The sequence below is a fragment of the Oryctolagus cuniculus genome, chromosome 11, assembly GCF_964237555.1.
Source record: "Oryctolagus cuniculus chromosome 11, mOryCun1.1, whole genome shotgun sequence".
In the NCBI taxonomy this organism is placed as follows: Eukaryota; Metazoa; Chordata; class Mammalia; order Lagomorpha; family Leporidae; genus Oryctolagus; species Oryctolagus cuniculus.
In genome coordinates this window covers 38,037,183-38,061,773 of record NC_091442.1, presented here as the reverse complement: position 1 = coordinate 38,061,773, position 24,591 = coordinate 38,037,183, and the positions used below count along the sequence as shown (strand labels likewise).

Sequence of the window (24,591 nt, the reverse complement as noted above, 5' to 3'; positions counted from 1 at the left end):
TAGGTTAATAAGACTGTGTCTAAGTCTTTGAGAAAGAAACACAGGAAGAATCTTAAATAAATGATGGCAAAGAACTTCTCAGGGAGTTAAGTTGGCAGATTTCACAAAGTAATGATTAAGGGCAATGTTCTCAAGTTGAACAACAGAAGAGAAATTTCAGCAAATTTGCACATTGCTATTAACATGAAAATCACACCAGAAACTTTAGAATAGAAAAGGATTTCCTATTACATCCAGTTGCATGGATTCCTAAGTCAATGTATTCCTTCTGGTGTTTTTAAAACAAAAATATGGGAGGCTACTTCTCCAAATTGCAATAATAATTTGGAAGAATGTTTTCAACTAGGCTGACTTTGGGTGTGCATAATATTCAGAAACCCCAGATGAGAGACAAGCATGGGATTTTCCTTAAGGGCAGAAAAGTCTCCAAGCAGAGATGAGCTTTCATTGGCACAAGAATTAGTCTTGTGGCATTTCATGAGTTTGTTTTCTTAGAAATGAACTTTTGACTAACAGTTGCTGGGTGAAACTAAGGCAGAACAAAGGATTTACAGATTGTATGCATGCAAATAATATACTGGTACTACATTTCTGTTCTTAACCATTGGGTCCTCAGGAAGAGAAAGAGCAAGAAACTCTACATCCTTGTAGAGTAAAAATGTAGAAAGAGGAAGAAATGAGAGAAAGCTTCTGAATGGTTTGCCTGCATCTAACCTTTCCTGGATTTAGAACTCTTGAACAGCAACAATTCAATGATCAAAACCACCTTGCTTCATTGATTTTCTGGGGTATTTATTACCAACTTGCCATTTTCTCGTGAACAGACTCTATCTCCTATGCACATGTGATGTTCACGCCACACAAAGTAAAGGGCCATTGCATTTTGGAAAACTTTTGTCTAATTTGGTCAAGAAAGTCAGCCATATTATATAGTTTCCAGTGATTCTCAAAGTATTTCCTAGCATAGCAGTGTTAACATCACTTGGGAATCCATTTGAAGTGGAAAACCTTGGGTCTTCTTCCAGAGCTGCTGAATTAGAAACTCTGGAAGTAGAATCAGCAACCCATGTTGCTTTCAAGCCTTGTAGGTGATTCCAGTGTGAGCTACAGTTTGATAGCTACTGGTTCAGGGTCAAGAATCTCCCACTGCCTGTAGCACAGCCCCTTCAGTAGGCTGGAAGAGCAAGATTGTCTGATGTGGTGGCGACACTTTTGAAGCGCCAGAATTCTCTTCCATAAGACTGTGCCTAAACACCTGACTTCATTTAAGATGGTAGAAAATAATTTGCTCAAGAAATATGAGATTATTTTTAAAAAATCAAAAGATCACAAAATAAATATAATCTTACTTGATACAAATACTCATATGCAATACATTTCTAAATAACTTAGAAATGCTGTCTACAATTTATTTTATTTTCCTAACAGCGTATTTCCCATTTTACAGAGGGGAAAATTGAAGCCTAGTGAGAATACGCAGCTTATCCCAGTCCCTAGCTTAGAAAAAGGACAACTAGGATTTGTACCAAGCAACTTAACCATGGTGCTCGGTGACTATAGTACAATTTTTATGGTTAAATCATGTGTGTGAAATAGACCCACCAGTTATATTTTGAACAGATCTACCCAATATTCTTAATCCATTTCTTGGTATTGGGAATTCACTTGTTTTCCTACTTTTTACATTATTAATTACACTGAAGTCATTTTTTTCTGGAACATACTTTGGCATTTTTAAATAATTACATGTTTTCTAAGGCAAAATTTCTTGAAATATAATTACTGATTCAAATGGCTTTCTGTTGCTGCAGTTTCAAATTGTCTTCCAGTTCACTGTACTATAAAGACATTTTTTCATTTACTCCTTAGAAATAATTTTTTAAATTTATGCCAGCTAGGTGAAAAAATGTTAACTCAGTGTCTTAATCATTATTAATTATTTGTGGAGCAGAATATTTTCCATAGGCTTATATTTCTTTCTCCCTTAATTCCTAAATCAATTTTTAAAAGGTTTAAAGAAATTATTTGAGAGGCAGACAGAGGTAGAGGGGAGAGAGAGAAGTCTCCGGTTTGCTGGGTCATTCTCCAAATGCACACAATGGCTGGGGCAGAGTCAGGAGGTGGGAACTCAATCTAGGCCTCCCACATGGGTGGCAGGAACCCAAGAACTTGAGCCATCACTGCTGCCTTCCAGGGTCTTCATTAGCAGGAAGGTGGAATCAGGGTGAAGCCAGGTATTGAAACCAGGCACTCCAGTGTGGGCTGCAGAAAGCCTAATCAGGTTCTTAACCACTAAGTGAAATGACCATCCCTGGGTCTCTATTTTCCCGTAAAATTTTCATTGAACTATAGTATACGTACAGAAAAGAAAACAAATTATCAGTGTAAAGCTCTATAAAGTTCCACAAAATGAAATACACAAAAAACTGCAACAACAACATAGTAATAATAAAAAACAGAATATGTGCATCCCCTGGAAAGCACCTTGTGCCCACTTCTGGTCACCATCTACTTCCCCTCAAGGCTAACTATATCCTGTGCACTCTCAACAGGAGCAATATTGCCCCAAAAGGGTAAAATTTTGTTCTTTGGAAAGAATGGCTACTCTATTCATATATAAAGTACAGATATCCATGAGTACATGAACAGGTTTATAGTAGATCAATGTCATGAGATTGAGATGATAATGAAAAAAAATTAAGAAACAGTGCATTGCCCTGGATGTAATGTTTTGCCCATTTTGAACTTTAACAATAATGTGGCCCCTTTTCTTGTTAGTTTGTAATAGTCTTTTTGTCTATTTAGAAAATCAATATTTTATCATATATATTGAGAATAACTTTCTAATTTTGTTGTTTGGCCTTTATCTTTGTGAACATTGTGTTCAACATGTACAGAGGGTTAACTACTTCTCTTCATTGGATATTTTCCCTTAAGATTCCTGTGAGTGCTTTTTCTGGTTCCCTGGAATGGGAGGGCACAGTAGACTACTGTGTGAATCAGGCTTGAGAACCCTGAAGGGCAAACACAGTGGCTTGCTGTTGGGGTGGGAGCAAGCTGTCTCTCCTCCAAAAGGGAAGAGTACCTTCTTTCATGGACCCGGGTGCCCTCTGTGGCATTGAGTCACTGGGTAAGGCATTTAAAATGGAGCCCGCCCACCTAACAGAGTGTCCTGCCAGAGTGAGCTGAGCTCACCTGGAAGAGACTGGAGGTCATCCTGGGTTGTAGAACAGAGGAAGGGTTGGCCATGCGGCAGCCTGGAAAAGAAGCACTGCTCACATCAAGGAAGCTACAGCCTGGTGTTCCTAACAGGACCCTCACTGGACAACACATATAAATGTGTCTTGTACTTGAACTATCCTAGTAGTTTTATTTTATCCATCCATTCATTCATTCACTTTTAATTGTACATATATAATCTGTATTGGTGGTGGTTGCTTTATTTTTTTACTTCCAATATCAAATACATTTGGAATTTCTCCAGATATGATTTACCAAGATGTAGTATGTGAGGTAGACTCTCATTCATTCTTTTATCTTATCAGCCAATTATCATAAGATTAAACCATGGGATAATTCTTTTCCAACTGATCTGAAATATTGTTCTTGTCATATACAAATGAGTGCAAAATTGTGTTTCTAGATTTTCAGTTTAGGCCTGTTCATACCCTACCCATAAAGGACATGAGTATTATTTTTGAATTACATATCCATTTGGGTAAGAATTGATGACGTTACAATACTGTTTTCTAGTTTTCTTCATAGGTTCTAAACCCTTTCAAAATAAGTTTATTCCCTGTATGCTGCTTTTATTCATAATTATTAATAATATCATTTCCCCTGTACATTCCCTTACTGATTATTGCTGATGACTGATTTTACTATATGAACTTAAAAAACTGGACTTTTTTTGAGCCTCTTGTGATGTCTAATAAATGAATGCAAAGTGGGAGAAAATAGAAGAAAACTGTTTTAAGTGAGCAGGTGCAAAGCCCCATTGTCCCAATTGCTCAGTTCCTTTTCCTCTCCACAGTGGTCTCAAGAACAACCCAGTTAGGAGTCCATCTTGCTTCTCTCAGGTAACAGAAAGCCAGAAAGGTGAACATTGTGCTCACCTGCAAATAATGGTTCTTTTACCTCTTCCTGCTAGTTTTATTTCACTATGACCCAAGAATATTACCTATGTTGTTTTTATTTTTGAGAATTTAATGAGTATTTTTTTTAATGCTGCATGGTAAGATTTATTTAGAGAAGTGAGAAGACTACACAGGCACATGAGAGCTTTATTTAAGGAGAGTGGACAAGGAAAGGTGAAACAAGGCATTTCATACCCTGCTCTGAGATTCTTTGTGGTATCATATCTAGCAATTTTTATGAAGATTCAATTAAGTATGCTGATATATGTGCTTTAAGGTTCAACATCCAGTAGTTAAATATTCACTTTAGAATTAATCATTAGAAAATACATTGTTAATATCCTCTGTGTATTTATTTTTGTGGCTTCATTTTTAAGGATTGAGTTATGGTCTTTTATCAATTTCTTTTTTTTTATTTTTCCTGATTTTTTTTCTCCTATGGCATGTAAATTTATCTACACTTTTGGAGCCCCCCCCCCCCCCCCATAATTCACTGTTCCTCTAACTTCTAGTTCACAGCAAAATAAACAGCCAAACATGTCTCTGCTGGGTTATTGGATGCAGAAACTCTAGAGAAATTATATGTTTTCATTGTGAATGTTCCATATAGTTTTTATAATACAAATTTTTTATTCTGTTTTATTGCTTATAACTTAAACTTCTGTTTTCCTTTTTGTTCATACTGCATCATATGTTTAGGAAATTCATTTATTTATCTTTAAAGTTCATGTTATTCTTTGAAGCTTAGTTCACATAGCAGAGAAACAATTATGCATTGCTTAAGGCTTCTGCACTCTGTCCTCCATTGTTAAATTAATGTATTCAAGTAAACACCTTCCATATCAGATAAACAAATTTGAAAGTGGAAATGATTACATAATAGAAGTATATCTTATTGTTTGATTTTCAGTACTCAGATGTTATGAATAATTTGTACACAGTGCTCAATCCAGGAACTGAATATCCAAAAGTCTATGTGATTTACAGAATCCCTTTGTAAACAGTTATCCTAGTGAATTGTCAAATAAAAATTTGGAGGCAAGACAGCTTGAAAAGCATTTGAGTACCAGTCTCGGAAAACTTTTATAAGCCGTAAGGTTTAGAGTTCATTTATTCACGACTTAGTATCATTAAAAAAAAATTTCCACTATCACATAACACTTTTAACAACCTGACTATGAAAAACTAAACTCTCACTACAGCATTCTAACAACAACAACAATTAAAAATATTTCAGGGGTGGGCATTTGGAGCAGCAGTCAAGACGCCACTTGGGATACCTGCATCCATGTGGAAGTGGGAATAAGAGAGGGAGGAGATGTATAGTTTGGCACACACTCCCTTGGACTTACCCCTATGGGTGAAGCTAAAAACTTGCCACAGGACTTCAAATCCCATTAAGTTGGCAGGTACCAATGCCATCTTACTAGTTAAAGTGATCAGTTTAAATTAATAACTGATCATAAAGATAGGATTAAGTGTCAAAGGGATCACACAAATAAGACTGGTGTCTGCTAATAATAATTGATAGAATTAAAAAGGAGAGAATGATCAACATAGGAAGAGGCAGACTCATAGAATGGCAAATGCCCTAAACAGCACTCTGGCCTTAAGGCATTCAGATCTGGCTAAAAAGACCATGAGAGTATCTCAGGCATGGAAAGCCAAGACACTAAGGCAAAAAATGACCTAAATGAAAGATCTCTGTGAGTGAGATCCCGGTGCAAAGAAAGGGATTCATCAAAGAAGGAGGTAACTTTCTCTGAAGGAAGGAGAAAACTTCCACTTTGATTATGGCCTTGTCTAAATAAGATGGGAGTTTGTGAACTCAAGAGGCTTCCGTAGCCTTGGCAGCTTATGACAAGATCCTTGGGTGATTACTGACATCATAAATAAGAGTTTCAATTGTTAAATCAACAACAGGAATCACTATGCACTTGTTCCCTGTGTAGGACCTCAGTCCTTAATGTATTGTACTATGTGAATTAATGGTAAAACTAGTCCTCAAACAGTACTTTATACTTGGTGTGTCTGTGAGGGTGCAAACTGTTGAAATCTCTACTTAGTATATACTAAGTTGATCTTCTGTATATGAAGATAATTAAAAATGAACCTTAATGAAGAATGGGATGGGAGAGGGAGTAGGAGATAGGACGATTTGCGGGTGAGAGGGTGTTTATGGGGAGAAGAACCACTATAATCCAAAAGTTGTATTTTGGAAATTTATATTTACTAAATCAAAGTTTTAAATTAAAAAAAAAAAAAAGGAAGTGGCTGGGTTCAAGTTCCAGCTCTGCTGTGGATTCCAGCTTCTTACTAAAGCACATCTGAGAGGCAGCTGATGATGGCTCGAGTAGTCAGTCAGGTCCCTGACATCTGTGTGGGAGGGCCTGGATTGAGCTTCCACTGCTGGCTTTGGCCTGGCTCTGCCCTGCCTGTTACAGGCATTTGGGAGTGAACCAGAGAATGAGAGGGCTCACTCTCTTTCTCTCTCCCTCTCCCTCTCTCAATCTCTCATTCTGTTATTCTCTCTCTCTCCCATTCTCAAATAAAATTTAAAAAATGTTTTAGACATTTTCATGCTTAATTATTTCTCTCTGCTTCATATTTACAATATATAAAGTACACATCCTCCCACTTCCCTTAATTGATGCAATATTAGACTGACCCAAAAGTAAGTCAAAGTCTCTCTTGGTTCTGTATGCCACTATTTTTCAGTTGTACTCTAAAATAAACAGTAGTATGTCATTTCCACCTGGAACACAGCAGTTGTACTTCTGTGCCTGTGTGTGGAAGAGTATCATTTCCAGCTGCAGCTGGGGGCTTAGTTTAACATTAGCAGGTGTGGGGTCAGCAAGAAACCTTCCTGTGGGCTCTTTCCTCACTGCTTTCCGCTGGCTAGACCTCCCTCTGAGCACCAAGCGCAGGGTGATGGTGGCTGAAGCAGGGAGGGAGGAAGCAGATGGCTGGGTAGCACCCATCCTTCTATATTTCATCCACTCAGATCACTTTAATTCAGTAGTGTTTTTAAAACTTAGATTTAAAAAATTTAACTCAGATTTCGACAAATCTCACTGTACTTCTGCTAGTAGGCAAATGTGTTCTAGTTACTTTTTATTGTCAAAATAGTATGTGTTGTCTTTTATCCTTTTACTATGTTTTAAATGTATTCTTTTGATTTCTCTTTTTGTTTTATTTTTCTTTGTAACATGAATTGTAGTTTCTTTTCCCCTCTAGAACCTTGAAAAATATTTTCAAAGCTTCAGGAATTTCCTTTTACGTAACTAAGTGTTCTTGAACTTTTACTTTTAGTTCCTCAAGAAGCTGTTTTGGTTATGAAAAATTGTTAAACTTCTATATTTCTAATATGCATTGTTTATCCATTCACACCATTAAACATTTTTAGAAATGCTCCCTAAAAGTTAGTTTTATACTTTAGAGTATGTGGTTTTCAGAATTGTGATCCTCCTAATTCTTTCATGCTATGTTATGATTATTGCTTATAGCACAAAATGCTTTCAAATGTCCTCTCTTTGTTTATTTCTTAATGGATTGCTTATATTCATGATCCAATCTTTCTTTTTGCCTAAAATTAGTGTGGGTGGCTTCTGTTTGGCTATTACTTGGAAATGGTCAATATCTTCTTAAAATCTGACCTAGAGAACTGGGTGAAGCCAGTAATGTTAAGAACCCAAGCAATTCAGAAATAATTGTCAGTAAGTGGAGAAAGAACTTGGGTCATGGACACTAACAAATGGGAGCTGCACTTCTGCCTGGACTCTCTGGTGTTGGCTGAATCTGCAGATTAGGGGCCCACATTCCATATCTGGCTCCCGTGGCAGATAAACTATTGTCTGCATCAGGCTGCCTCCCTTTGGCTTCTGCTGCTTTGAAGGGGGAGTGCTCTGTCTCCCTGAGTTGGTGTTGTGGTCTTTGAAATGTGTTTCCTACATGTTCACCAACAACCCTGGTATTACCTGGTGTTTGATGTAACAGTTACTGACTCTGTGCCTCTCATGGATGGGAGTGTTCTCCCAGTCTCTGTCCATCTCCAAATGGGACATCACAGGTGACTCAGTTCTAAGTGGAGAACAACCAGTCACCCCCACTCCCCAGCGCCTTGTGTATGTCCCAGCCTGTGCCTCAAAATGAAGATAAGTAAGTTCTCTTTCTTAAGAAATCTGAGCCACCACTATTCACTCTGGAGCTTTAACTAAGTATTTACTGAATGCTGGGATAAAAAAGATACTTTGTCCAGTTTGAATCATTTGTTTCACAGCTCTGAACAATTGCATTGTTCTTAAAACCCTTCTGCTAACTGTCCATCTAAGAAGGGCATGTGGTTTGTTTTTCATTAAAGGTAAATCTCTTTTTATTAGATTTGCCTCAGTTTCTTAGACCTGGACTGACCTTGTGAAACTTGCAGGCGTCACTGTGATGGTGAGCTGCTGAGGAGAGAAAGCTGAGCTAAACTACGAGTTAGGATGTTTTGTTAACCATACTGGGCACATCTCTTAGATGCCAAGATCCTCTGTTTCCTCCTCCAGAAGATGAAAATAACGCCATCTATGCTGCCTAAAGCTCAGGATATATGCTCCTTTTTGAAAAATAAATGAGATGCTGCATAAAAAGACAATACACCAGGCATCGCAGAGCACGCTACACATGCAAGCTTGCTGTATTCTTTCTCCCTGAAGCAGAAAGGAGTGGAAATCTCTTTCGCACAGATTTTGCTCCTTTGAATAAGAAAACCATGTTTTCACGAACAGAGAAAGGGAAAAGTTGTCTGTTCTACCTTGTCCATTCATCCTGCCTGTTCATTCATCATTTATCCACACATTACTCATTCATTCATTCAACACCACATTCCATAAGGCCAATCCCGCTCCTTGTGAAGCTTACAGAGACAGGCCACATACACACACAGAAGCAAGATCATTTTATTCTGTGCCAAACATCAGCAAGGAAAGTCAGACGAAGAGCAGAAAAGGCTCAACTGGAGGAGGTGTAACAGTAGCTGTTTCAGAAATATGGTTAGGAAGAGACCATTTTTATCTATTTGGGACAACCAAAACATAATTAATGATTTGCCTGGCAACAGCATAATGCTTGAAATTTCCAAATTTTTTTTTTTTTTTTTTTTTTTTTTTTTTTTTTTTTTTTTTTGACAGGCAGAGTGGACAGTGAGAGAGAGAGACAGAGAGAAAGGTCTTCCTTTTGCCGTTGGTTCACCCTCCAATGGCCGCCGCTGCAGCCGGCGCACCGCGCTGATCCTGGCAGGAGCCAGGAGCCAGGTGCTTTTCCTGGTCTCCCATGGGGTGCAGGGCCCAAGCACCTGGGCCATCCTCCACTGCACTCCCTGGCCATAGCAGAGAGCTGGCCTGGAAGAGGGGCAACCGGGACAGAATCCGGCGCCCCGACCGGGACTAGAACCCGGTGTGCCGGCGCCGCAAGGTGGAGGATTAGCCTATTGAGCCACGGCGCCGGCTCTCCAAATATTTTTTATCCTTTTACTTTTTGGATTTTATAACAGCTGTTTGGGGCACATATTCTGTACATGATTTAAATTTGAGAGGTAGTCACAAGAAAGCTGAGACTCAAGGGGACAAAGCTTTAAAATAGTGAACATACATACCCATTTCATGTCTGGTGCTGGCCACGCCTGTGCCATACCTCTCTAAAACCTCCTTGACTGTCCTCATAGACTCGTTGTACTTGGAAACAAGGCCAAGAAAATTATAGGAACCCATGTTGATGACATCTTTGATGACTCTTCCAGTAAACCTGCAGAGAGACAGGAAAGTGAATATAAAGGGTTGTCTCATTTACTTTTAAGCCAGAATCCAAGAAACACCGGGTCTGATCCAAATTATATATTTTCTTTTTAATGCATGCTGTTGTCGGCATAATGTGGTTTTCCTTTAGAGGAAAGGAACCCCATAATGATAGGGACCTAAATACTAGAGAAAGCTATCCTGAGCTCTGAGCTATAACTTAGCCCTGATTCTTCCTGGGTGCTCACTTTTATGACACCCACGCTGTGCAGGAACCTTGTGAAAGAACAAGAGCCATGGGCATCACTGTCTCCTTCAGCAAGGAATAGGAGACTAGAATTTGTAAAAAGAAAGCTGAAAAGAGCTCTTCCCAGCTGGCTTTGTGAGTCTCTTCTGACACAGATCCCACTTTAATTACAAATAAATGATCCATCTTGGCAACTTAATTCCTGTGACTTCCTGCTCTAGCATCATGAGTGCTAAGGACTGAGTAATATAAGACCAGGCACTCCAGGCCTTGGCTTTTCACATCTGTAACCTGGTACTCATGCTAGTATTTCCTTGAAAGCCTGGCAAACCACTCCTGATGACTGCCTCACCTGAACGTCCAGTTATAGTCATCAGACACCCTCTCCAACATGTCAAAATGCGGTCCTGGGGCACTGCAGACAGGCCGGTTCCAGTTGTCTCTGATTCTCATATAAAGATTTCGCGTATAAAAATTCTCAAAGTCTTGATACAGGGGCACAAAATCCTATTATAACAAAGGTGGAAGGTTAGTTTTGGTCTATCATCTAAAAAACATTCTTATCTTTAAAAATGTATCTTAAAGAAATAAAGAGTGACAGGACACCCATCTGTTGATTCACTCCCCAGATGTCCACAGTGGTCAGGTCTAGGCTGAGACAGAAGCCAGGAGCAAAGAACTCAATCTGGGCTTCCATGTTGCTGGCAGGGACCCAGTCATTTGAGTCATCATTGCTGTCTCTCAGGGTCAGCATTAACACGAAGTTAGAATCAGGAGTAGAGCTGGGTATTGATCTTAGGTATTCCAGTATGGGCATCTTAACCACTAGGCCAAACACCTGGCCCAGCCCCTACCCCCATTTTCTTTTGTATTTCATTTAGAATTGGAGGCTGGGCGAAGATCTAGAAGAGCTATGTAAATAATCTATCAGCAAGTCTGTGTTTTGTACAAAGATCAGTAAGCAAGGAAACAGATGAGATCCATAGATAAATCTGTGAAGTCTCTACCCTCAAAAAAAACAAAACAAAACAAAAACTTAGCATGTAGTGGGGGAGGTAACACATGGGATAAAGAAGTATAACAGAGATGACAGAACAGTACATTTCATGTCCCAGAACAAGTGTTAGAGACAAGAGTCCCCGTAGCCTTTCTATAGAAGGAGAATTTCAGAGGGGTAACAACAGGTGTTTGTGTCTAAGACAATTTAATTGGTACAAAAAATAGTTGAGACAAGAATTGGTCTTAACTGCTCTAAACTGGACTATCCCTACTCACTATGTTTTCAGAAGTGTGGTTGAACTCAAAATTTTGGATCTGTTGGCAGGACTGCTGTTGGCAGGAAGCTGGCTGTCACATGGCTGAAGACCTGGAGACTGAGATAAGAAGCTGGTGGAGACACCTTGCCTCTCTTGCAGTTGAGATTAACTCATGACTGGAGGGATTTGCAGTCCAGCTGGTGGTGAACGCAAGGCATGTTGAATTTTGTCATCTGGCTTGCAATAGTTAAAGCAAGGCAAGAAAAATGCAAAAGCTGTAACTATGGCCTAAGCCAAGAACTTTGGACATTGATAGGATTAGAGAGAGTAGCGGAGGAAGAGCCACATCTTGCAGGGGGACTCAGGGAAGCTGTAGGAGAGGGTGCCAAGGCAGAATGAGATTGCTACAAGCAGGGATTTTGCAGAGAGCACTCGGGGAATGGGTGTATAGGCTGGAAGTATGGAGGGTATTTAACAAGAATGCGTATGAATAAAACGTAAGGCATCTGTGGTCATTCTTTGCTCAGAACTCATGGTAGCTCTGACTTCACTTCTATTTCAAGGTCTTGCTTTGTTTCTGATTTTCAGATTGGCTTCCGGTTATCTGATACCATCTCCTGTCTACTCCTTGTAGTGAGGATGAGGTTGCAGTGTTAGCTGGGCACAGATGGTGGGAGCCTCAAGCATTACTCACACTAATTACTTATTCTGCAAGTGATGGGTGAAAGGGAATAACTGGTCGTCAGTTCGCTCATTCTTGCTCCCATCCTCTTTGGGCTGCTTGCTCTCCTTCCCCTTGTGAAATGGACTTGCTTTCCCAAATAACAAGCAGACCTGTGGGGAAAGCCTGTGCAGATGAACTTCTGCTGTTGACTTGACCGACCCCTCACTCCCTGAGTTCGTTCATTCTAGAGGAAGATACAGGGAAGCTCCGGGCCTCAGCCCGTTCTGTCACTTCACCCTTTGATCCTCAGTGAGAGAGGCATCATTTCTAGGGGTAGTGATTTTTCTGTAGGAAAGAACGTTCTTGGGCACATTCTGGACACGATCAGTTGCCTGTGATGTTCAAGGATGGTTGGGAGAATTGATTTGTTCCATTTGAAAACCTCATACCAAATGTGCTCTCTCCAACTAGCTGGTGACACGGGTTTTAGTTTTATTTAAAACTACAAGTTTATGAAAACTATATGGCCCTTTCATGTTCTCACAAAGAGTCATATTTTTGAGACAGCAAGATTGTGTAATTCCAGAAAGCTCATTTCCAAACTATTTCCTTTTTGATTCACTTTTTTTTCCAGATTGTTTGTTTTGTGGATTCTATGTCCCCAAATGATATTTATGTCCATTTGTAATTCTTGTAAAGCCTTACTTGAAATGATGATATAAAACTATCCTATCAAGAGAAAAGAGAGGGGGCCGGTTCCATGGCACAGTAGGTTAATCCTCCACCTGTGGCGCCAGCTCCCATATGGGCGCCGGGTTCTAGTCCTGGCTGCCCCTCTGCAATCCAGCTCTCTGCTATGGCCTGGGATAGCAGTAGAAAATGGCCCAAGTGCTTTCGTCTCCATGTGGGAGACCAGGAAGAAGCATCTGGCTCCTGGTTTCGGATTGGCGCAGCTCTGGCTGTTGTGGCCATCTGGGGAGTGAACCAACGGAAGGAAGACCTTTCTCTCTGTCTTTCCCTCTCACTGTCTGTAACTCTCAAATAAATAAAATATTTTAAGAAAAGAGAGAATTAGTTCTGTAAATAGTAGTTCAGGAGTCTGAATGGAATCACAGGATTAGCTTTTGTAAGGACCCTTACCCAAAATATTTTTTAAGTTGTTTTGGAGAGATGGAGTAAAGAGTCAACACATTCTGTCAGTAAAATCAAATAAAAATAAATTTCAAACTTGGAATCACAAAATGCACAAGCTACAAGATGTGGAGGAAACACAGAAATCATGGAGTTAAAAACCCCTTTTAATACATGCAGAAGATCAGGCTGAGCAAGGTGAGTGACCTGAACTCTGCTCCGCCTCTGACCTCATCCACTTTCCCAGGCAGTGCCTTCAGAGTGACCTCAGGCTTACCCATCTCCCCTCTAAAATAACAGTGCTGACAGAAAACCTGACCTGCACCGTAGAAAACTAAGACCCACAGATCACTAGACTTTTGTGGGTGTGTCAACTAGACACAAGGAACTTGGCATCAACTTGAGAAAATGGTAGCTACCCCATATCCTGCCTCATAAAGATGCATTGTTGTGGTGCCAGAGAGAGAATGAGAAATACTTCAACCTGCCTAAGGTTTCTGCCTCCTGACACAGATCCAGAATTTGTTTCTATGTGTATGTGGGCAGCTACCTCTTTATGGAGACAAATGCTTTGAGGGCAAGTTACAGGGATTCAAACCTATTTTATTGAACCAGGGAAGCCTTCTTGTTAGGATGATCTTTATATTCAGTAGAAATTGTGTAAAGTAAGCTCTTGTATTCCCATAGGGGAAAGGAAGGACTTTTTTTTTTTTTTTTAACTACTTAGAATTGTTTCTTTGTGTGCGGTAACACAGTTCCCACCCAGATCTGATATGCAAGTTTGGCAGGTTACGTGTTCCTGAGGACAACTGAGCTTGGAACCTTAGGATTCAAGATTCAGTCTGGGAGTGAACTGACTTGCTACAGGGCGTGGTCTTGTTCTTCCCACCTGTGTGGCTTGCTCCCTTGCCTCCGTGTGTTTTCACTCCACCCCATTCTTCCGAACAGCCAGCTTTCTTTAGGACCTGCCAACACTTCCCAAAGGTCAGTGTCCTCTAGTCTCAGGCAAGCCTCCCACAGCATTTTAGGTACACCATAAAATGAAGCTGCACTTGACATTTCAAAACAAGAAGCACTGCAATTAGACATATCTTTATCTGTAGCTATAATTTGGTATACTCACTATCTTTTGTTTTTCTCTCTGACACAAGTGACTAGATGTAGACAATTCGCAGTCACAAGAATATAATCATTTTGGTGATAGAGTGGAAAAAGGGGTGAATTCAACCTAAAAACATAGCTACAAAAATGAATTTTTTTTCTTACTTACAATGTGATAGTCTTTCTTTTTCCACCTTTATGCCTGTATGGTAATTTATAATTTTCTAAGTATTACAGATAATTCTATCAAACTTTTATGTATAAAGTGGAAGAAGGCAAACTGGACTGGACAAATTGAGAGTCATATCCAGTTCCAAAACAAATGTTCTTTCCAATAAACCTTGATGCAGGACTTGGTGTTTATGAGGAAGTCAAGAGAACATGTCCACTGCCCATTGTAAGAACTATTGTCACATTTGGAAGCATGTTCCTTCTTATTTGATTTGGCTACATTCCCATTCAGTAGCAACTAGAATCATGACATTACATATAGAAAATGTATCATTATATTCATTCATGTCTACAGTGACCCTTCTGTTCTCACCTAGTATTTCGTATTATATCACCATTTCTTTTAAGGAAACAATCTTTTCTCCTGTCAGAGTAGGGCTCAAAATAACAGAACATGTTTGTGCTTTCTTTCTTTTTAGTTTTTCGTAAGGATAATATTTCAAACAGTTCTTTGAAATATGAGAAACCCAAAGGGTGGTTACATTTGTTTTTTAGAGAATTACATAGCGATTGAATAAAGATGGCAGACCCATTATTTGTATGGATCATGAAAGTTCCATGAAATGACAAGATGATATATATTTTAAAAATAAAGCTATAAACAACTAGAAAGACAAGCAAAAGTGTCATCAATGAATCAGAAGTATTGAAGAATCACTAAATAGAGAATAAAAATAAGATGTAGTAAGTGAAAATATAAAACCACAGGAAAGCATAGCTCAAAACAATATCAGAGAAGACACATATAGATATTAGCTAACATTTCAGGTCAAGAGTGAAGGACTGGCTGGCGCCGCGGCTCACTAGACTAATCCTCCGCCTTGCGGCGCCAGCACACCGGGTTCTAGTCCTGGTCAGGGTGCCAGATTCTGTCCCGGTTGCCCCTCTTCCAGGCCAGCTCTCTGCTGTGGCCAGGGAGTACAGTGGAGGATGGCCCAAGTGTTTGGGCCCTGCACCCCATGGGAGACCAGGATAAGTACCTGGCTCCTGCCATCAGATCAGTGCGATGTGCCGGCTGCAGTGCACCAGCTGTGGCGGCCATTAGAGGGTGAACCAACGGCAAAAGGAAGACCTTTCTCTCTCTCTCTCACTGTCCACTCTGCCTGTCAAAAAAATAAAAAAATAAAAAATAAATAAAAAAGAGTGAAGGACTGTACAAAGTTGATATTGCAGGTGATTAACTGGTGATTAACTGGGAGGCTAGATCCATCCATCCTCCTCCTATTGGGCTTTGAAGTAACCATTGGTAATATTGCCCACAGGATAGAGTTTTGTGGTGGGTTGCAGGAACTGAAAGGAAGAGCAATGCCCCAGTTTAGAAAGGTGGGGAATTTACACAGAAAGGAGGCAAGCTCCTGGGCCTGGCAACTCATCCCACTCTATTTCTGTGACCATTCAAAATAGATGAACCATCTGTCTGTCTATTATCTATCTATCTATCCATCTATCTATCTATCATCTTTCTATCTGATAAAAGTGACATCATTATCGAAACATTACCGAACAATGCATTCCTTTACAGGACAAAGAGCTCAAGAGTATGGTGGTCACAGCCACAAAACAGATTAATAAATTAGAATTCCTTTTCTCAGAATAAAATGAAAAAGGATAAAAGAGAAAAGAAAATATGAAGGAAAAGGCAAGAGACATGTAGGACATTCAGGGATCCAATATCTCTCAAACAGACATGACAGAATCAAAGTAGGCGATTAAGGAGAGGATGAAAAAGAGGAAAAGATGGCAAAATAGAAGAGAAGGGGTGAAGTTTCTAGAAACAGACAGGTTTGAATACTAATCTGTGGTGCTCAACAGGTACTAATTAGATAAAATACATGAAGTTTTGCACCAAGATACATCCTACTTTAAGATCTCCAAAAAGAAAAATCTCAAATGCTTTCAAAAAGAAGGTAAAGATAGTTTATATGTAATGGAATAATAATCAGATTACTTCAGAGTTTTCTTAGGTGACAGTAGTGGAAAAGACTATTAGGGAATATTATTTTGAGCTTTAAATCCTATAGCTGTCCAAGTCAGCAACCAATTGATAAGATACCAAATAAGCATTCCCATCTATATAAAGAATTGAGTTAGAACAGAGAGTCCATAATTAAATCCACGCCGTTTATAGACAGTTCTTCTGTGACAAAGGCACCAAGAACGCATACATATCTCTTCAATAAATGGGGTTGAAAAAACTGGATGTTCACCTGCAGAAGAATGAAACTGGACCCTTACCTTATTCCATATACAAATAAATTATTATTTAACTGAAATTTTCTAAGAGAATAGATCCTAAATATTCTCACCACAAAGCTAACAGAAAGAGGAACTAGGTGTTTGGAAATTCATGTCCCTAGCAGATGTGATTCAAGGCTTAGGCACCAGCTGAGTGACAGTCCCGGCTGTGGGCTCCTGGGGTGCTGCTGGCTGCCTCTCCCCACTGGGTGGAGAATGAAGACTTCACCCCAAACCTTTAGGCGGAAGTGGGTTTTTGTTTGTTTGGTGTTGGTTTTCATTTTTGTTTTTTTTTTTTTCCTCTTGGGATTTTCCTTTTGCATTTTGCATCGCGATGGTTACTGTTGTAGGCCACAGGCATGACAGGCAATGAACAGGCGAGAACCAGTGGGAAAGTGTTCAAAAACTCCTGTGTTCGCTAACAGGTTTCTGAATGTATCGCTGTGGTCCACAGAGAAGGCTGCGCAGGGTAGCAAGGAGATGCTGTATCAGCTACCACAGCCGTAAAACAAAGTAGCTGTCTCTCTGGACTTTAAAATTGTTCCTATGCAGCTTATTTTATTTTTGTTGAATCAAATAAACAAGAGGGTTTTTCCATGGGAAAAAAAAAAAGAAATTCATGTCCCATATAAGAACATTTTATACATATAAGAATATATATAATATAAAATATATATAATATAAAATATAAGAATATTTTGCTTTTCAGCTCTGGTTCCTGACACCAGCTTCCTTCCAATGCACACTCTGTCTCAGTAGTGATGGCTCAAGTAATTGGGTTTCTGCCACCCATGAGGGAAATCTGGATGGAGTTCCCAGCTCCTAGCTTTGACTTGACTCAGCTGTGGCTGTTGGAGGTATTTGAGGAGTGAACCAGTATATGGAAGTGCACTTCTCTCTCTCTCTCTCTCCCTCTCTCTCCCTGCTCCTGCATCCTCTCCCTATCTTTCTCTGCCTCTCAAATATGTAAAAGTTTTACAAAAATAGAAGAAAGAAAGAAAAGGGTAACTATATGAGGTGAGGATACAGTATTAGTTTCATTGTGATAATCATTTCACAATGTATACACATATCAAAACATCATGTTAGGCACACTGTATATACAACTTTTATTTGTTATACCACAATTAAAAGAGAAAATTAAAAGTATTAAAATATGTATTAAGGAAAATAAGTAAATGTACCAATATCTTAAAGAAGTAATATTTAAAATAAAAAATAATGGGGCCAGTGCTCTGGTGCAGCAGGTTAAAGCCCTGGCCTGAAGCGCCGGCATCCCATGTGGGCGCCGGTTCTAGTCCCAGCTGCTCTATTTCCAATCCAGCCCTCTGCTATGGTCTGGGAAGGTAGTGGAAGATGGTCCAAGTCCTTGAGCCCCTGCACCCACGTGGGAGACCTGGGGGAAGCTCCTAGCTCTTGGTTTTGGATAGGCGCAGCTCCATACTTTGCGGCCATCTGGGGAGTGAACCAGCAGATGGAAGACCTTTCTCTGTCTCTACCTCTCTCTGTAACTCTGTCTTTCAAATAAATAAGATAAAGCTTTAAAAATTAAAAAATAAAATAGCCAAAAATGTGAACATGAAACATGAAGACAATAGGAAGAAGTTTAAGCACATTAGTAAATAAAATACCACATTTAATCACATATGATGGCTAGAATTTGACTAGTTTTAATTTATAATAATTTCACATACTATAATAGTTATCAGCAAGGCTCCTGCAATACAGAAGCTTTCATACTTGTTTAAAATCTATCTATAGGCTGCTCATAAGAGCCTACGTCTTATGAAAATGAAAAAGACTGAAAATAAAGATGAATACTGAAGAAAAAGTACATGTCTAAGTACTAATATCAGGCAAGACAGAACATAAGGTAAAGAACATGACTAAAGGGAAAAATCTGCCAGTAACTGTTAGAGCCAATGAGGTTTTTTGTGCCTGATAGTTACACTGTAATACATAAGGAAGAAAAAAAAAAACACCTAACAAATTCATAATCACCGTGGAAGACATTAACATGCACTCCTTAAAAAAACTGAATAGACAAAAGTCCACAGGAGTTAGTTGACAGAAAATGTTAACCCAACAGATAATATGCATATAGTTTATTATTTCGTGAAGGTGTGGAAAATTCCAAGAACTTCCAATACAATTATCTGTTACACTATGGAGAGATTCATTGAGGTGGTAGCATATGAGATTGTAATATGAAAATATTATTTTCCTATATGCTATAATAACTAATTTGTAGATAGTGTGGGAAAAGCTAATATTCAAATAAGAGCATGATAAAAGGAAGCATATCAAAGTAGAAAGAAATTACACAACTTTTATAAAGAAATTATGACTTTATTGAAGAACTCAAGAAATACGTAAATGGAGGGACATAGACATATCCTGTTTGAATGCTATGAAAATATCAAATTTTTTTTAACAGAGTGGACAGTGAGAGAGAGAGAGACAGAGAGAAAGGTCTTCCTTTGCCGTTGGTTCACCCTCCAATGACCGCCATGGCCGGCGCGCTGCGGCCAGTGAACCGTGCTAATCCGAAGGCAGGAGCCAGGTGCTTCTCCTGGTCTCCCATGGGGTGCAGGGCCCAAGCACTTGGGCCATCCTCCACTGCACTCCCTAGCCACAGCAGAGAGCTGGCCTGGAAGAGGGGCAACCAGGACAGAATCCAGTGCCCCAACCAGGACTAGAACCCGGTGTGCTGGCACCACAGGCGGAGGATTAGCCTATTGAGCCACGGCGCTGGCTGAAAATATCAAATTTAAGTTGTTATAGATTTAAGTATTTCCAGTTAAAATAGCATCTCTTTTTTACAGAATTCAATACCAGACAAAGCAATTCTAAAAGATAGCCTAAAACAAAAATTTTAAGAATTACTTTAAAACATGCAGAATTACCTAAGAAATAGACAAACACCAGTATTGCATATTAATGGGTAAAATGTTTAGTTAATGATATTGAGACAGCTAGGAATGTCTTTAATAATATTTCCTCCATCTCACTGCATGTGTAAAATAAGTGCCTGAAATCACAAAAGTACTGAATGAATCCTAGGAAAATATATTATTACTTTAAGATTAAAAATTTGTGTTTCCGAAACCATCACTAACTTCTGTCCCCAAAGAGAAGTGAATAACAACAGAAAAAAACATTTAAAAAGTTTATTGCATATGGTTTAAAAATTTATGTGTAACTGTTAATAATGTAATGTTAAGGGCAAAGAAACAGAATTGGAGAAAAATTTAAAACACATTTATTGGTCAAATTATTGACATAAAGATATGCAGAAAGAATTTCACTACATCAATGGAAAATGACTTAATAAAGTTATTAGCAGTGGCATGAATAGGCAACTCAAGAAGCATAAGTATAAAAGACTAAAATACATGTGAAAATAAGCTCAGCCTTACTATTAATCAGGAAATTGTGAATTGAGATAAGAATGAAAAATGTTCATCTGTCATACTGGTGAAAAAAGTAAGTTGATAATGTCACATATGTAAACTGTTGGCAAGAAGCACTCTGATAATGTTCACTTGACTTTGACTAAGCAAGCTTTTCTGAAATGCAGTTTGACAGCTTTTCACAGAAAATATGCATTCCTTGGGCCCAGAAAGCCATTTTGAGAAATTATCTTAGAATAAACACAGATGCTGCTTATGAACATATTATTTATAATAATAAAATCTGAACATAAATAAATTATGATATATTCACATCATGGAATACCATCCTATAGCTGTTAAAAGGAATGAAGTAATCCTGTCCTGGCATTTAAAAATCCCTCAACATATAGTTAGGTAAAAAAGAATTATTTTACACAACAACATGTCTGTTATAATCTCATGTGTAAAGGTAAGGGCAGAGTAATTGCAAATGAACACAAGTATATAAAAGGGATAAGAAAGATGCTCAAAGGGATTACTTTTATGCATTGTTTCCATAATAAAAAGAAAAGGGAAAAAGATAGGAGTTTTAGAAGTAGCAATTCATTAGGGCTTTTCATAACCCACCTGTCTCACACATTGGCTTTATACTAGTTAATTGACAGATGTCAGTTTTTGTTGCAAAATAAATAACTTTTTAATTCTGTTTTGCACAGACATTGAGGAATACCCCAATAAAACTTCACCTGCTGACAGATTTGAATTGGGATCTTAGAAAAAGAGTCTGGAATGACTTAGAGGAGAAAAGTCTAGCACACCTGGACTGGTTGAGTTGCCATTGACTGATCTGGGAAAGACTGCAGAAGGCTTAGATGTGGAGGGGAAACTCAAGCCCATTTTCAATTGTGTCAAAGTGGAATGATTGCTGATGAGTGTGATCTAGTGCACAGATGAAGAGCTTGGCCTAGGTGGAAGTCCAGACATCTCCTTCATGGTAATACCTGGCCTAAAGCCAATTATGTGGGCATAGGTGCATGGAAGTAGTGGTGGAGTGAGCAAGTGGAAGTTCTGACTCCCGCCCCCGCCCAGTTTTCTCAATGAGATAGCAAGCATAATTATTGGCTGAAAGTCAGGAAGGCACTCTGATACATGGATGTGGACATTCCAAGTTGTAGTTAACCGCTACACCAAAAGCCTACCCCGAAGTTTATCTTTTCCACCCCCAGAAACCTTCTATTTAAGGTACACAAAATTTCACACATTTCATAAATATGACTTTAAGAAAAGAGTGATTCCGGCCAGCGCCGTGGCTCAATAGGCTAATCCTCCGCCTTGAGGCGCCGGCACACCAGGTTCTAGTCCCGGTCGGGGTGCCAGATTCTGTCCCGGTTGCCCCTCTTCCAGGCCAGCTCTCTGCTGTGGCCAAGGAGTGTAGTGGAGGGTGGCCCAAGTGCTTGGGCCCTGCACCCCATGGGAGACCAGGAGAAGCATCTGGCTCCTGCCATCGGATCAGCACGGTACGCCAGCCGCAGCGTGCCTGCTGCGGTGGCCATTGGAGGGTGAACCAATGGCAAAGGAAGACCTTTCTCTCTGTCTCTCTCTCTCTCACTGTCCACTCTGCCTGTCAAAAAAAAAAAAAAAAAAAAAAAGAAAAAAAAAGAAAGAAAAGAGTGATTCTTCCCACTGTACCTGCTCTCCCACCCTTCTTCCTCCTCCCTCTTGTATTCCCATTCTTACTTTTTTTTTTCACTGAGATCTATTTTCAACTAACTTTATTCATAGAAGATTAACTCTATACTAAGAGTTCAACAAATAGTATGAAATAAAAAAAAACTGTTCTTCGACAGTTTTTTGATTTATTTTTGATTTCTTCTATGACCCACTGCTCATTCAGGAACATGTTTTTCAGTCTCCATATGTTTGCATATGCTCTAGAGATTCCCGAGTTGCTTATTTCCAGCTTCATTCAGTTGTGTTCAGAGAAGATGCATGGTATGATTTTTTTTTTAATTTGCTGAAGCTTGCTTTATGGCCTACCATATGGTCTATCCTAGATAAAGTTTCATTCACTAGTGATAAAAATGTATATTCTGCAGCTGTAGGTTGAAAAGTTCTGTAGATATTCATTAGGTCCATTTGCTCTATAGTGTCAACTAACTGTTGTTTCCTTGCTGATTTTCTGTCTGGTTGATCTGTTCATTGCTGAAAGTGGAGTATTGAAGTCCCTGACAACTATTATATGGGATTCTATGTCTCCCTTCAGAAATAGCCAGTTGCCCTATAATTAGATGCATATACATTTATTATAGTCACATCTTCCTGTTGAATTGATTCCTTAATCATTGCACAGTGTCCTTCTTTGTCTCTTTTAACAGTTTTTATGTGAAAGTCTATTTTGTCTACTATTAGGATGGCTACACCAGCTCTTTTTTGGTTTTTGTTACCATGGAATATCTTTTTTCCATTTTTTTCACTTTCAGTCTGTGTGTATCCTAGTTGGTGAGATGTGTTTCTTGTAGGCAACAAATAGAGGGGTTTTGTTTTTTAATCCATTCAGCCAGTCTGTATCTTTTAACTGGAGAGTTGAGGCCATTTACATTCAAGGTGACTATAAGTAAGGACTTGGCCCTGTCATTTTTCTATAAATATCCCTATTGTTTACTTTGGATTTCCTTTGTACTTTGGGAGATTTTCTGCCTTCATCTTCTTTCATAGTGATGATCATATTTCTGTGTTTCTGTGTGTTTCACATCCTTAAACATCTTTTATAAGGCTGGATGAGTGGTGATAAATTCAATTTCTATTTGTAATGGAAGGTCTTTATTTCACCTTCATTCATAAATGAGAGCTTTACAGGATACAGTATTCTGGGTTGACAGTTTTTTTCTCTTAAGACCTAGACTATATACCTTGCCATTCTCTCCGAGCCTGTAGGGTTTCTGATCAGAAGTCTGACGTGAGTCTAATTGGAGATCCTCTGAAAGTAATCTGGTGTTTCTCCCATGCACATTTTAGAATCTTCTCTTTATGTTTTACTGTGCAGAGTTTGACTACAATGTGCCATGTTGAAGGTCTTTTCTGGTCATGTCTATTAGGAATTTTTGGTGTTTTCTGTATTGGATGTCCCTTTCTCCAAATTAGGGAAGTTTTCTGTAGTTATTTCACTAAAAAGTCCTTCTAATCCAGTCTCTCTTTCCACACACTCATGAACTCCTAAGGCCTGTATATTGGGTCATTTGGTAGTATCCCATAAATCTCTGGCACTGTTTTTTAATTTTCTAATTTCTTTTTTTTTCTGTGTCTGACTGTAAAATTTTCTGAGATTTGTCTAACTTGAATATTCTTTTGGAAGAAAGGATCCTCACCAAGTCTGTTGTTAAGGCTTTCCACCACATTTTTTTATTCTATTGAATTCTTCATTTCCAAGATTTAATTTTGATTTCCCTTTAAAATCTCAATTTCATGGAAAAAATGTTCATTTTTACCATGTATGGATTTCTTTAATTCATGGACTTGCTTCTGATTATTTCTAAGTAATCCTATGATCAATTTTTTGAATTCTGTTTCTGGCATTTCTTCAATCTCTTCATTTTCACATTCTAGGATTGAAGTGGAGATACTTGTTGGTTTTTTTTTTTTCCTGTGATGGCTTTTTTTTTTTTTTTTTTTTTTTTTTGGACAGGCAGAGTGGACAGTGAGAGAGAGAGACAGAGAGGAAGGTCTTCCTTTGCCGTTGGTTCACCCTCCAATGGCCTCCATGGCCGGCGTGCTGCGGCCGGTGCACCGAGCTGATCCAATGGCAGGAGCCAGGTGCTTCTCCTGGTCTCCCATGGGGTGCAGGGCCCAAGCACTTGGGCCACCCTCCACTGCACTCCCAGGTCACAGCAGAGGGCTGGCCTGGAAGAGGGGCAACCGGGACAGAATCTGGCACCCCGACCGGGACTAGAACCTGGTGTGCCGGCGCCTCAAGGCAGAGGATTAGCCTAGTGAGCCGCGTCGCTGGCCATCCCTGTGATGACTTTTGTCTTTGGACTATGCCTCTGGATTAGTGGAGTGTTTGCTCTTTCAGTGAATATCCTGAGGCGTGTGCTGGGTGTGGCCAGGAAGCTCTATTCAGTGCTCCAGGGTAAGGGGTGACACCCAAATTGGGAGTGGTAAATATTGCCCCCCCCATTTTTTTTTATCAGAAGGGAGGTTTTATTTGCTTTGTTGGCATGGTCTCATGCTCACCTTCTGTTCTCCAAGGAGATGAATGCCTGGTTGCTAGCCCCAGTAGGTATAATATTTGTTCACGCTGCCCCAAGAACCACACAAAGGATCTATGCAATCCTCGATGTAAGCATAGATCCTGCAGCAATGACCCTCACCATGGAATCAGGGAGCCCTGAAGGTATGGAGCTCTCCATAGTGACTGCCCAAAG

At 39.4% G+C, this 24,591-nt stretch overlaps 1 protein-coding gene across 2 annotated transcripts in view; it reads right to left on the bottom strand.

The window, feature by feature from the left end:
• The window catches only part of SPTLC3 (serine palmitoyltransferase long chain base subunit 3), a 159,805-nt gene that overhangs the window by 90,448 nt on the left and 44,766 nt on the right, over nucleotides 1-24,591 (bottom strand). For both annotated transcript variants that reach the window (XM_017341811.3, XM_002710970.5), the window contains exons 3-4: nucleotides 10,510-10,664; nucleotides 9,772-9,920 (exon numbers count right to left, since the gene is read on the bottom strand). In XM_017341811.3, the coding sequence (XP_017197300.3) occupies nucleotides 9,772-9,920; nucleotides 10,510-10,664 (304 nt within the window). The remainder of the gene's footprint in view (nucleotides 1-9,771; nucleotides 9,921-10,509; nucleotides 10,665-24,591) is intronic.